Source organism: Ruditapes philippinarum, unplaced genomic scaffold, assembly GCF_026571515.1.
Source record: "Ruditapes philippinarum isolate M1 unplaced genomic scaffold, ASM2657151v2 ctg554_1_1_1_1, whole genome shotgun sequence".
NCBI classification, from domain to species: domain Eukaryota; kingdom Metazoa; phylum Mollusca; class Bivalvia; order Venerida; family Veneridae; genus Ruditapes; species Ruditapes philippinarum.
Window position 1 is genome coordinate 459386 of NW_026864532.1, and position 12878 is coordinate 472263.

The 12878-nt window shown below is 32.3% G+C and overlaps 1 protein-coding gene across 1 annotated transcript; it reads left to right on the plus strand.

Moving 5' to 3' along the window:
- Positions 1 to 1248: 1248 nt before the first annotated feature.
- On the plus strand, positions 1249 to 12786 carry LOC132725983 (RNA-binding protein NOB1-like). Its single transcript, XM_060711212.1, has 8 exons — positions 1249 to 1372; positions 4859 to 4991; positions 6865 to 6998; positions 8064 to 8135; positions 8723 to 9223; positions 9795 to 9892; positions 10666 to 10807; positions 12450 to 12786. Exons 1-8 carry the CDS (start codon positions 1310 to 1312, stop codon positions 12714 to 12716), a joined length of 1410 nt encoding a protein of 469 aa, XP_060567195.1. The 5' UTR covers positions 1249 to 1309; the 3' UTR covers positions 12717 to 12786.
- Positions 12787 to 12878: the final 92 nt, after the last annotated feature.

Consider the following 12878-nt stretch of genomic DNA (forward strand, 5'->3'; position numbering starts at 1 on the left):
ATTGAAATTTCTTAGTCTCTGTTAATTTAGTGTAAATTTTTCATACCCAAGCAATATGATAAATGCAATAATGTAGATGTTAAAACTCCCTAAATACTGCTGTTAACATGTACGGTTAAAAAGTATGGAGAACGTATGATTACAAAGAAAAAATAAACTAGAAACAAAGTGATCCCTCGGAAGTATGAGTCACAACAAAATTACATGAAAATTGCAGACTCGGTTTGATTGAGTCTGTACATGAGCGTTAATGAATAAGTGCAACAACCCTCACGCCCCCCTAGCACCGGCTGAGCGGTACTCAATTCTCAACACTAAATAGCTGGCATCAATGATCCTGAAGGACCAGAAAAATATAAAGTTGGCACAATCCACTAAAGTTCTGTGAAATGTTGTTATTGTTGTTTTTGTTTGTTTGTTTGTTCATCCGTCCATCTGTTAGTTCGTTCGTTTGTTTGTGCTACTTATACTTTTCAAAAGGAAAAGAAAATCGGATGTTGTCATTTTCGACACATATAGATGAAAGAAAGTATGAAGTGTATTTGATACCGACAGAAGTTTATAAGAAGTTACGCAGTTGTCAGTCCCTTTGGGGAAAATAATCTATCTATTAGGCTGTTAAATTCCAGAGAGACTTTCAAGTTAGGTAAGAAATGTATATATGTACATCTGTAAGAAAATATCACGTAATTTGTGACTTAATTAGTTTTTAAAGTAATGCTTTCAGAGAGACTGAAGCTTATAAAGGTAAGATAAAGGATAAGATAAGATAAGACAAGATAAGTTTTATTTCAAGTCGGCAAGTTAACAACAGTACAACATAAGCTCTAAGAGCTTTTATAACCGACTGTATTTAACATAAGGTATCATATCAACAATGGTTCAACAGCTGCAATAAAAAATTGATTAGGCATAATATATACATAAAACAGTCCTTTTTTTAAATAAATGAATCATGTGCTAATAAACCAAAATGATAGTTTACTTCATTCTAGGTGTCTTCCCAATATAATTTTTCTTTAAAATCGTGCAGTTTTTCCAAAACTATACCCTACACAGGTTGTTTTACTTCCCAAATTAGAAATTTTACTAAAAGTTTACCCAAACCAAGAGCTAAGAATTCAGGTCTCCTTCAAATTAATTGAAATATCCATTATCATAATAAGTTCGATAGCAAAACTATGGTTTATAGAGATGACTTTTGTCAATAAAAGTAACTTCACAGAAGAAGGTTTCTAAAGATTAACACCTCTTTTGCACATTTACAACTGTTTAGGTACTTAAATTTGTTCTCACGTGACTGTACAAAATGGCGTCCGTCAAACACGTTGTTTTGGATTCTGGAGCTTTTTTACGAAATGCTAAAATTGAGGTATAAAAATCGCGATAATATATATAATATCCATTTATTTGTTACTTTGTATACAGTTTAATTTATTGTGTTGTTATGAAATATTTATGCACAATTTTATGATTTTTATTAACATTTCATAACAATAATTTATTGCGTGCAAGACCGAATCGGGGTCAGCTCGGCCCTAAAACGTACTCGGCCCCCGAGTCAGCTCGGCCCTATTCCAACTCGGCACGGGTCAACTCGGCCCATAATTATATATTACTGGTATTGATTACTTTTTAAATGTTTTCATCATAACTTTCATTGTTTAACATTTTCACAGTAATAGATATTGATTACTTTTTAAATGTTTTCATCATAACTTTCATTGTTTAACATTTTCACAGTAATAGACCTCTACTCAAGGATATTGAAAAGTTTTATTGACAAAAGTACCAATTTGTATGTGAATTGTAGAGAAAGGAAGTGTTTACAATTTACATGCATGTTTTGTCTACTTAAAGATGTTTTTAGTAAAAAAAATATCGTTAAAACAGCATTGATCGTATAAAAGAACAAACCCTCAAACAGGGTTTTATAATTACAATAACATTTATTGTCATAAAAATTCAATCCAAAATCAATATTTAACATATATATATATATATATATATATATATATATATATATATATATATATATATATATATATATATATATATGTATATTGTAGATCTATATTCTTAACAAAGATAATTTAAAAAAAAATACTTACATGTACACTGTCACCCTTTTCAATTTCTGTTTGCATTTGATCATACTTTTGAATACTTTTATAATAATTTACTCCTTAAATGTTATATTAACTAAACAATCTATATCCTAATATAAGTTTTAAAAGAGGGCCCAGTTGACCCATGCCCAGTTGGTATAGGGCCGAGTTGACCCTTTACCTGCAAGACCCATATACCACCTTACCCAGCCCTTGTCAACTTTCAAACAGTATAGTTTGTAACACAATTGGTCACTGTATCTGTTGGTGCTATATCTTGGAATAGACCCCTGTTTTAGGCAGGTGTCACAGGTGATCACATTTCTAACTTCCATAACTTTAAATGTCACTTTTAATAAAGTTTTATTTTGATGTTGTGGGCAGAGCTCCAGATAATTTTTTTGGCCAAGGGATTTTTACCCCTCAAAATTTAAAGTGAGGGGTAAAATATAAAATCTGAAAAACTTAAGGGGTAAAATCTGTCAAAAAAGCATTTTGCATTTTTTGTAAACTTATTGTTTTTGTTTGTTTGTTTGTTTATTTTCTTTTTTTGGAAAAACCTTTAAAAATGAAATACTGATTCAATGTGAAGCAATACAAAACGTGCCCTGTAAAGTCAGACTTCCAGAGTATACTGGAACTCAAGTTTAGGATTCACAGCAAAATTATCAGGGCTTCCATTTTCAAAATTTGGAAGTCAAAGACTTAAAAATCTCTGATATTGGAAGTCACATTATATTGGTAAAGAAGGAAAAGTATTATATTTTCGGAAGTCACATGCCAAAATGAAGGAGTAAATGACTTCCAAACTTCCACTAGTGGAAGCCCTGAAATTAATACATGTATATTTTCTAGGAGTCAATATTTTTCTTTCTTTATTTCTGTTGGCATGTAGCTTATCATGTGCTCCAGTTTGAACAATTATAGTTGAAATTAGAATTAAAGAAAAATAAACAAGATTTTTTATCTTTCCTTAAAAAAGTATTGGTCTGAGAGAAAATTGTCCGTAACTGTAGACTGGGTACGAACATATTGAGTACAAAACTGCAGGTGAAAAACATGTTATTTTGTTCCAACAACAAAAGTGAAAGAAATTAAAATATATTTTTGTTTATCTTGAGACATAAGCATGTCAATTGATGCCTAAACAAACTGTTTACTCCTACGATGATTATCTGGCAAAAATTTATATCAATAATTTCACAAGTTGATCGACGGGAGTTACCTCCCTTCTGTACTTCCTGCTACTTTCGTTTTTAACATGCGTTGTTGACAACATAACTTTTAGTTTTCAATGCAATAAAATGGAAATATATTGTATTTTCATGCTCAAAACATCCTCTATCTGAATATCAAATGTTTACACTTCTATTCGTTTACGCTTAAGTTTTGACATACAAGCGTATTTTCATTTTGTTGTGCGTAACTTTGACGCACGAATTTTGAAAGTGATGCGTATTTTAGATTTTCTATGCGTATTTTACGCTTATACGCACGCTATCTGGAGCTCTGGTTGTGGGACAGCAAATACAATTAATATCCCGGTGTAACCTAAATTCGGCGGTATAAGAACAAATGTCAATGGCATTTTCAATAAACTACAATAATCTATAATAATACTTGATATTATTTTACTACAACTATTTAAAAGTTACTTTTAAGTTGATTTCTAACAATGTAATCGTTCAGCGGTTGCCAAATAAAAACAAATATGGCTGATGTAAAATCTTACTACGATCTGAAAACGTCACCTAATTCGGCGATTCTGATTGGTTGCAGTAAATTTTTAATTTTGGCGGGATTGTGACGTAGTATGTTGACCTAGATCAGCAGTAAAAATAGTAATATAACAGATGGAGACTGTCAAATTGATTAAGCAACAATATCAATCAAATAGAGGAAAGTATAGATAAACTTGAAATTGCGTCAGGTAAAACACAATTTTCTCCATGTCATACACAATTTTTAATGTTTACCAGCCGTATCTCCATCTTTAGTGCAGGAAATCACTCGAGTTGTAAAAATACACCGTGGGACATAAATATGATTGACCTTCACCTCTGAAATCTCACATGAATGACGAAAAACAAAACATTGCCGAATTTAGGAGAACGCCGAATTTGGGTTACGGTAGGATACAATAGGGCTTAAAACATGTTTGCTGAAGTCTCTTTAGCTAAGGTGATGATTGAATCAAGACCAGCTTGGCCTAAATTCAATCTGTGTCTGATAAGTTGGATCGTTTCAATCTCCGAACTTCCAACATTTCACAAGTGAAACATCAAAATCTGGCTCACTGTTTTCCAGAATCTGATGATGTAGCCCATGCTTTACTTACCCAGTTTTCAAAGAGATATCTACTTTTCCTGATTTTTTTCATTTGAACACTTGGCAATTAAAAAAAACTTTCACTTTAAATTTCTAACATTTTCACATAATGCCTGTGTAGAAAAAAACAACAACATGAAAATCATAGGGCCTTTTTTCTTTTGAGTACTAGAATTTAGAAAAATGTTGAAGAATATTTTGTGGCCGTGTCTGAGACTTTAAAGAAAGCAATACTGATATGAAAGTGAAAGGAGATGTTGATAAATCAAACTGGAAAAATGGGTATATTATATTTTGAAAATTTCAGCATCTGAAATCAATAAAATTGATCACAAGATTGTTTATACTTATTAATACTAGGCTTATTTTATTTTAAATTAACATATTACTTAAAGTTATATTGAACATTATATGAATTTCAGAATATATCTAACAATGTTTACACAATATCTGAAGTGGTGTCAGAGATTAAAGATAAGGCCACTAAGCAGCGACTTCAGGTCCTTCCATATGAGTTGATTTTCAAAGAGCCTTCATCTGATGCCATCAGAATTGGTAATATTCAAAGTTTACTTGCAACTTTCTACAGTGCTGGAATTTCTTAATTATCATTTTTGTGTCGCCTTGAAAAGGTGACATATAGGGGTTACTTTTGTCGGCGGTGTCGGCGGCGGCAGCGTGACACCGCCGACGGCGTCTGTGTCGGCGTCGTTGTCGGCGTCCCCTAAAGCTTGTCCGGAGCATAACTCAGTCACTATACGTTTGATTTACTTCAAACTTGGTATGCATGCTTCTTTCAATAACCCGAAGTGCAGTGCACAAGGACCGGTACTCTGCAGTTCTTATTTTTTGAGTTATTGCCCTTTGTTAACTTTCATACTTTAATTTTGTCCGGGCCATTTCTCTTCAACTAAAAAAGCTATGGACTTGAAACTTCATAGGATGATAGATCTCATTAAGAAGAAATGCAGTGCACAAGAACCAGTACTCTGCACTTCCTAATTTTTGAGTTATTGCCCTTTGTTAATTTTCATACTTTATTTTTTGTCCGGGCCATTTCTCTAATGTATAAAAGCCATGGACTTGAAACTTCATAGGATGATAGGTCTCATTAAGAAAAAGTGCAGTGCACAAGAACTGGTACTCTGCATTTCTTATTTTTTGAGTTATTGCCCTTTGTTTATTTTCATACTTTAATTTTGTCCGGGCCATTTCTCCTTAAGTATAAAAGCTATGGACTTGAAACTTCATAGGATGATAGATCTCATTATTATGAAGTGCAGTGCACAAGAATCGGTACTCTGCATTTCTTAATTTTTGAGTTATGGCCCTTTGTTAATTTTCATACTTAATTTTTGTCCAGGCCATTTCTCCGAAAGTATAAAAGTTATGAACTTGAAACTTCATAGGATGATAGATCTCATTTAAAAGAAGTGCAGTGCATAAGAACTGATACTCTGCATTTCTTATTTTTGAGTTATTGCTCTTTGTTGATTTTCTTACTTTATTTTTGTCCTGGTCATTTCTCCTCAAGTATGAAAGCTATGGACTTGAAACATCATAGAATGATAGATCTTATTGATAAGAAGTGCAGTGTACAGAAACTGCTGCTCTGCACTTATTATTTTTTTAGTTATTGCCCTTTGTTATTTTTCATATTTCATTTTTGTCCTGGCCATTTCCCCTAAACTACATTGTTCACAAGGCGACACATCCGACTCGCGGAGTTCTAGTTAATAATTATGATTAATTTATTTGTACACTGTAAAACAAATACAAGCAGTATTTTCTATCTTGTTAAGATAATCACTGATGTTCATTAAATGTATCTCATGGGCACTGGGTAGTGTTTTGCAATTATGATATTGTAAACTCAAATAATTGTTAGCACAAATAAAATAACTTGTTCATTTGACATATGCAATTATTTTCCAATATAACATTTTCTAAGATCACAATTTTTTTTGTTTATTGGGGTATACTTTTTATCAATTTGCTGTCCATGAGCAAATTTACCATAGTTAATTTCAATAGTAACTTTTTTGTTTTTGATTGACTGATAACTTAAATATTTACATTTGTAGTTTGTTGGCAACTTTCTGCCTCATGAAGATGTGGTTTCAGCTTGATTATGTCAAGGTCACTGAGGCTAAAAATAGATTTTCCATAGAATTGGTTTAACTTTCAGTAAGATAGAAGAATGTCCACTGTTGTGACAGATAATCTTGTTTCTATTTTGGTAACATGACCATATGGCAACAATGTTAAAGCCAGGAATAATGTATGTGTAGTTAACGTTGAAAATGGCATCATGACCAGTACCAAGAGTCTGAAACTATAAGAAATATTTCTCTGTCACATTTAATGTATTATAATTTATTGAATATTCATATATAAGAATGAATGATGATGTATCTGTATTTTTCAGTGACTGAGTTTTCGAAGAAAACTGGAGACTACAGGAGTTTATCTGCTGTTGATATTAAAGTTATGGCCCTTGCTTATCAGCTAGAAAAACAATTTGTTGGAACACAACATATAAAAACTGAGCCAGATAAAAAGGTTTGAAAATTATTTCATGTTTAATAAATACAAATTTTTATGCAGTAAAACATTATTTGAGTATTTTCAACTGGATTAGTTAAAAGAATGTTAAAGTTTGTTTAGGATTTAGAAATGGGGGATATAAATTTCAAGAAACAAAATATGGAAAAATTTCATGTGTGTATTTAAAAAAAAAAATATTTTGATTTTATCATATAAATGCTGCCTACAGTATGAAAATACTACATTAAAGGAAATCTTTTTTATCTTAAAGTTACATTGTGTTACTATGGTAAATAAGATGTATTCATAGTTGTTATGTTAAAGCTACTATCCAACACACTATAGTTTGGGCGTTTTTGAAATAAAATGTTATCAAAAGATAAAATTTCACCACAGACTCATACATTTATATGGAACGAGATAATTGATCCATGTTTTATCCCCCTTAAAAACATCAAAGTAATATTTTTGATGTTTTATCCTGCTGTAATTTTTAAACTGTTGCAATGTTTTATTTTGTAAATATTGACTAATATTATTAACACACCTGTTAACTGGTTGCAAGTAGAGCAGTTGCTTGTGGGTAAAACAATTGTGTACTTGGTAAGTTTTTTATTCTGCAAACAATTACTGCACAATATATCATAAAAAATTATGAAGTCCTATAAAAAGAGACAAAAAAGAAAAACACATCTTGGTATCTGGTTTAAAACTGATATTTAAAACGTAAGTTCTACCTATATTAAACTGTCCTACAAGGTATATGTTCACTGTTGTGATGATTGGGGTGTTTATATGGTATGCCAAGTGAAAGGTAACAACTGTAAGGTCACAATTATCTCAAGAAAACGGCAAATTTACTTCTATGCATATTTAATAATGGTTAACAAATATGTTGATGTTTTAGAACTGTTTTATATGGGAGAGTAGCTTTCAGAACACATTCATTATTTCTTCAAATTCCAACTTTGTTTTTGTTTCATAATCAGAATATTTACAAGACAAAAGAGCATTGACAAAAAATGAAATATTAAGGTCTATTATATACATACATATAAAATTATATTCTCATTATTCTAGATTGAATGGAATGCTTCAACCCGACCACTTGAAAAGGCAACTGATATTGCTGGTTTCTATGTTAAACCTAAAGTAAGTTGTTGTTTGTTTTTGTAATGCAAAAGAAACTTGCTGTTTTAAACAAGTAACTGATATCTTATTGTCTTCACAGGCACTACACTACATATACTACCATTTATTTTGGAGTAAAAATGTTAAAATAATTAAATAGATTATTCACCTATTTCGATAGATCCACTTCATTTATGGGATAATTTTTTAGATATATGTTTTAAAAGCACTTTGCATGTAGTCCTCTAGTTAGAATTAAGAGAGCAGTTTTTTGCATCAATTAATGTCTTGTTTTGTGTATTTTTTTATTTTTTTTCTTACAAAACAGACATTTGTTAGACAAACATGAAATGCAACCTGCTTTGAAATATGTGAAACGAAAGAATGTAAAAAATAATGAGAAGCGGTCTTGAAAGTAAAAATCAAGTCATATTAGTTTATATGTTGCTTATGTGTTTAGAAAGCAGTTAAATGGTATATTGAAACCTGATCTGAAGTATATAGACAACAGTTTAATGTGTTTAATGTTAAAACTATGTTTAAGGGCCTCCTAAAATCACAATCGATACTTGTATATGTACATGTATATGTTTCCTTGTTACCCTTAGAAACCAGCAAGTTCAAGGACAGTGTCAGAATGTTCTTCCATCAACCCTGATGTTACAGATCTGAGACCAGATGATGTTCCTGACATTGCTGTCGCAAATCATCAAGAATCTAAAGACAATGAAACAGATACACTTACTAAGAATACAGCTGAAAGTACAAATAATGTAGAGGAAACAACCAACATTTCACAAAACTGTGTAAATGGTTCAACTGAAAATGATAGAACTGAAGTAGATTCGAAAGAGGACAATTCTGAACCGTGTAAAACAGTTGAAGAATTAGGAGAAGGGGATGTAGTTCCTGATGATATGATAGGGGAGGAGTCCGACAGTGGCGAGGATGAGAAGGAGGATGAAAATGATGATACTGATGATGATGACGATGATGATGGTTGGATAACTCCTAGCAATATAAAATCTGTGAAAGAGAAAATGGGTGGCACTGATGTAGAAAAAACTGAAGTTTCTGTTGGTTGTTTGACTACTGACTTTGCTATGCAGGTACTGCTTTCTATCCCTTAAAGGCGCATTTTAACTCAGAAATCCATATTTTTTTAATTCTTCAGAATGTCAAACATGTGTTTAAAAACTTAAAAATGTTTTAATGATGGATTATGTTAGATGTTAAACAACTAAAGAAAATAGCACTGATGCCATGCAGTAATGTGACATAAAGGTTGCAAAATGTAAACAAAGTTGTATTTTGACTTCCATACAAAACACTAATTCATTATAATTATACTTGTTGCTAATATAGTAACAGAAAAAAATGATAGTTGATCTATGTGGCAATTATTTGGAAACTGTAACAATATACTGGTACCAAAAATAAAAAGTTTGAGGCCTTGAATGGGCCTTTAAATTATGCCTCATCACATTGTTTATATTATAGCATAGGAAGAAATAATATATGTAATTCAATTGGTAAAATGTTATTGCAGACAAAATATAATGTAACCTTGATTTACAACAGTGTTCTAAGATGCTTAAAAAATTTTAGATAGTAAAAGAAAGCCTTGTGTCTCACTGTCAACACACCTTCAAATATAGTCTTATATTGAAATACTTTCAGAATGTATTGATACAGATGGGCCTAAACGTAATCTCTGTAGATGGTATGCTGATCAAGAGAGCTAAGAGTTTTGTCCTCAGATGTTTTGCTTGCTTTAAGTATGTCTTGTTAAATATTTTTTTTTATCTATTAGTGTCATTTTCATTATTGAAAGACTATTGAGGCTTGTTGATGTAATATCTTTTTGCATACTGATCTCTCTTCACATGTATATGAACGTTGATGGCGTCCGTGGCCAAGTGGTAAATGTCCTTGACTTCAAACCACTTGCTCCTCACAGCTGAGGGTTCGAATTCCCATGGGGATTTTGGATTCTTTCATGTGAGGAAACTATCCAGCTAGCTTATGGAACATCAGTGGTTCTACAGGGGTGCCTGTTTGTACCTGAAATAATGCACTTAGGGGTACCTGAGGTCTTCCTCCACCAGTAAAGTAGCAATATGGCCTTGGGAGGGACGTAAAGTCGAACCAAAAAATATACTTATATAAATATGATCAGAGAACTGTAACATACTTAATGTTTTGTCTTTAGTTAGAAAGAATATATGATGTAATTATGCTATTTAAACTAGCAGCTATAAGATTCCTACAATATAAGTAGAGTCAGACAAGCCTGTCCTACCATATTATTAAACTCTTGATGGGCTATTCCAAATTTTGAAGCGGTCCAAGATCATTGCATACATTGAGTATGGTCTGGGCTAAAAAAACTGTGCTAGAAAATGTTCTGTGTTGTTTTCTTCAATATATATGATTTAATCATCAGGTGATCAAAAAGTTCTTTGTTATAAAACTCTGTTTTGATCTTCTATTTTAGCTGTTATGTAATTGTGACAAAGCATTCTTTAGCAAGTATATTTCTTTCCAACAGAATAACCACACATGTAGAAAAGACATTTTGTCCACATTGTGGTAATAAAACACTTACCAAGGTCTCCATGACAGTCAATGATGATGGTTCCATCAAGTACTTCCTGTCCAGAAGAAGACCCATGAATACGAGGGGAACCAAGGTATGGCAATTTCAAATTACTGCAACTTGGGACCAATATTTTAATGTTCTACTGAATAGAGAAAACAAGAGCCCGGTTTGAGCCGGGTGATGCTCCCCGAATAGGTTTTGGACACAGGAAAGTACACCTCTTGTAGTTTCAGAGTTATGTCCGTGGAAAAAGTTCAAAGTGCAATAATTCTAAAATTAGGCAAGGCAGAGTTACAGTTCTTTGCACTGCACTTCTAATCAATGTGATCTATCAACCTACAAAGTTTCTTGATGATATCTCTTATGATTTCCGAGTTATGTCCTGGACAATTCAAAAAGTAAAAATAAACAAAGGGCAATAACTCCAGAATTAGGCAAGGTAGAGTTATGATTCTTGTGCACTGCACCTCTACTCAATGAGATCTATCTACCTACAATGTTTCATGTTGATATCTCTTATAGTTTTACAGCTATGTCCTGGACAAGATTTTTCTAAAAGGGGAGATTATTCAAAAATAAGGCTTAACAGAGTTATGGTTCTTTTGCACTGCACCTCTACTCAATGAGATCTATCTACCTACAATGTTTCATGTTGATATCTCTTATAGTTTTAGAGTTATGCCCCGGACAAGATTTTTCTATAAGGGGAGATAATTCAAAAACAAGGCAAAATAGAGTTATGGTTCTTTGACACTGCACTCCCACTTGATGCCCTCTACCACTGTATGAAGTTTCAACAAATTATCTCCAAGGGTTTTCAAGTTATGTTCCGGACAAAGTTCAAGTTCAAAGTATTAAAATTAACAAAGGGCAATAACTCCAAAATTAGGATGAAAAGAGTTATTGTTCTTATGCACTGCACATCTACCCATTGAGATCTATTCACCTACAAAGTTTCATGTTGATATCTCTTATAGTTTTAGAGTTATGCCCCGGACAAGATTTTTCTATAAGGGGAGATAATTCAAAAACCGGGCAAAATAGAGTTATGGTTCTTTGACACTGCACTCCCCCTCGATGCCCTCTACCACTGTATGAAGTTTCAACAAATTATCTCCAAGGGTTTTCAAGTTATGCTCCGGACAAGACAACGGACGGACAGACGGACGGACGGACAGACGTACAAGGCGCCGACTATATGCTCCCCCGAAATTTTTCGGGGAGCATAAAAAAACAGTGTTAAAGGGACTTTACTAAGGTTTTTGACTATAAGGGGACTGGAAATATTTCTGTAAGATTTGTGTACCAGTTGGGTGAAGGTCTGGACGCAAAATCTCAGATCATTATCATTCTCTCAATCCCTCTTTCCTGAATAATCATTTTTATTGTACAAAATATACCCAAAAATGGAAAGCATTTAAAACACTTTCCATTCAAATTAAGGTAAGAATCACATCAAAAAAGAAACATTGATTTTCAATTGAATCCAGATCATATTTATATATTTTACTGATTTTTCCATTTAAGGTGCGTCACTTTATCTAAATCATAATTACAAGTTTTTTGTTTTTAAATTTTTTGGACCTCAGTTGAGCTCTTTTAAGTCTAATTCTGACCTAATAGACATTATGTCTTGACAAATTAAATAACAATTCATAAAGTTTTATTAGCTATATGAAGGAACACTACTTATACTAATACTCAATATAACATTCATACATTTTGTGTTTCAGTTTAAGCTACCAATGCCCAAGGGAGGTAAACATGCAGCCAATCCAAAACTTGTGGAGGACATGCCATCGGCACAAAACAGAATATCAAATAAAGCTCGTGCAAAAATGAGCGTGTTTGACCCAGATTATGTGGCTAACAGCTCACCATTTTCACTAAATGATGTCACAAGTAGAGCTGCACAGCTTGGAATAAGGTCACATAAAGGAGAAACTCATTACTGGGAACGGAGAAACCCAAATGCTGTAAAAAAGAACAGAAGAAAATGATTTTTTGTTTTTGATAACGTTAAGAGTCTCTTAAATTGAAAATAAATCAATGAAATAAATGTAATATACATCTGTGTTTTGTTAACTTTATATACATGTATAAGAATTACCATGTTTACTACATAATCTTAAGTTCTTAGTATAGCACCCTTTGCAAAATAG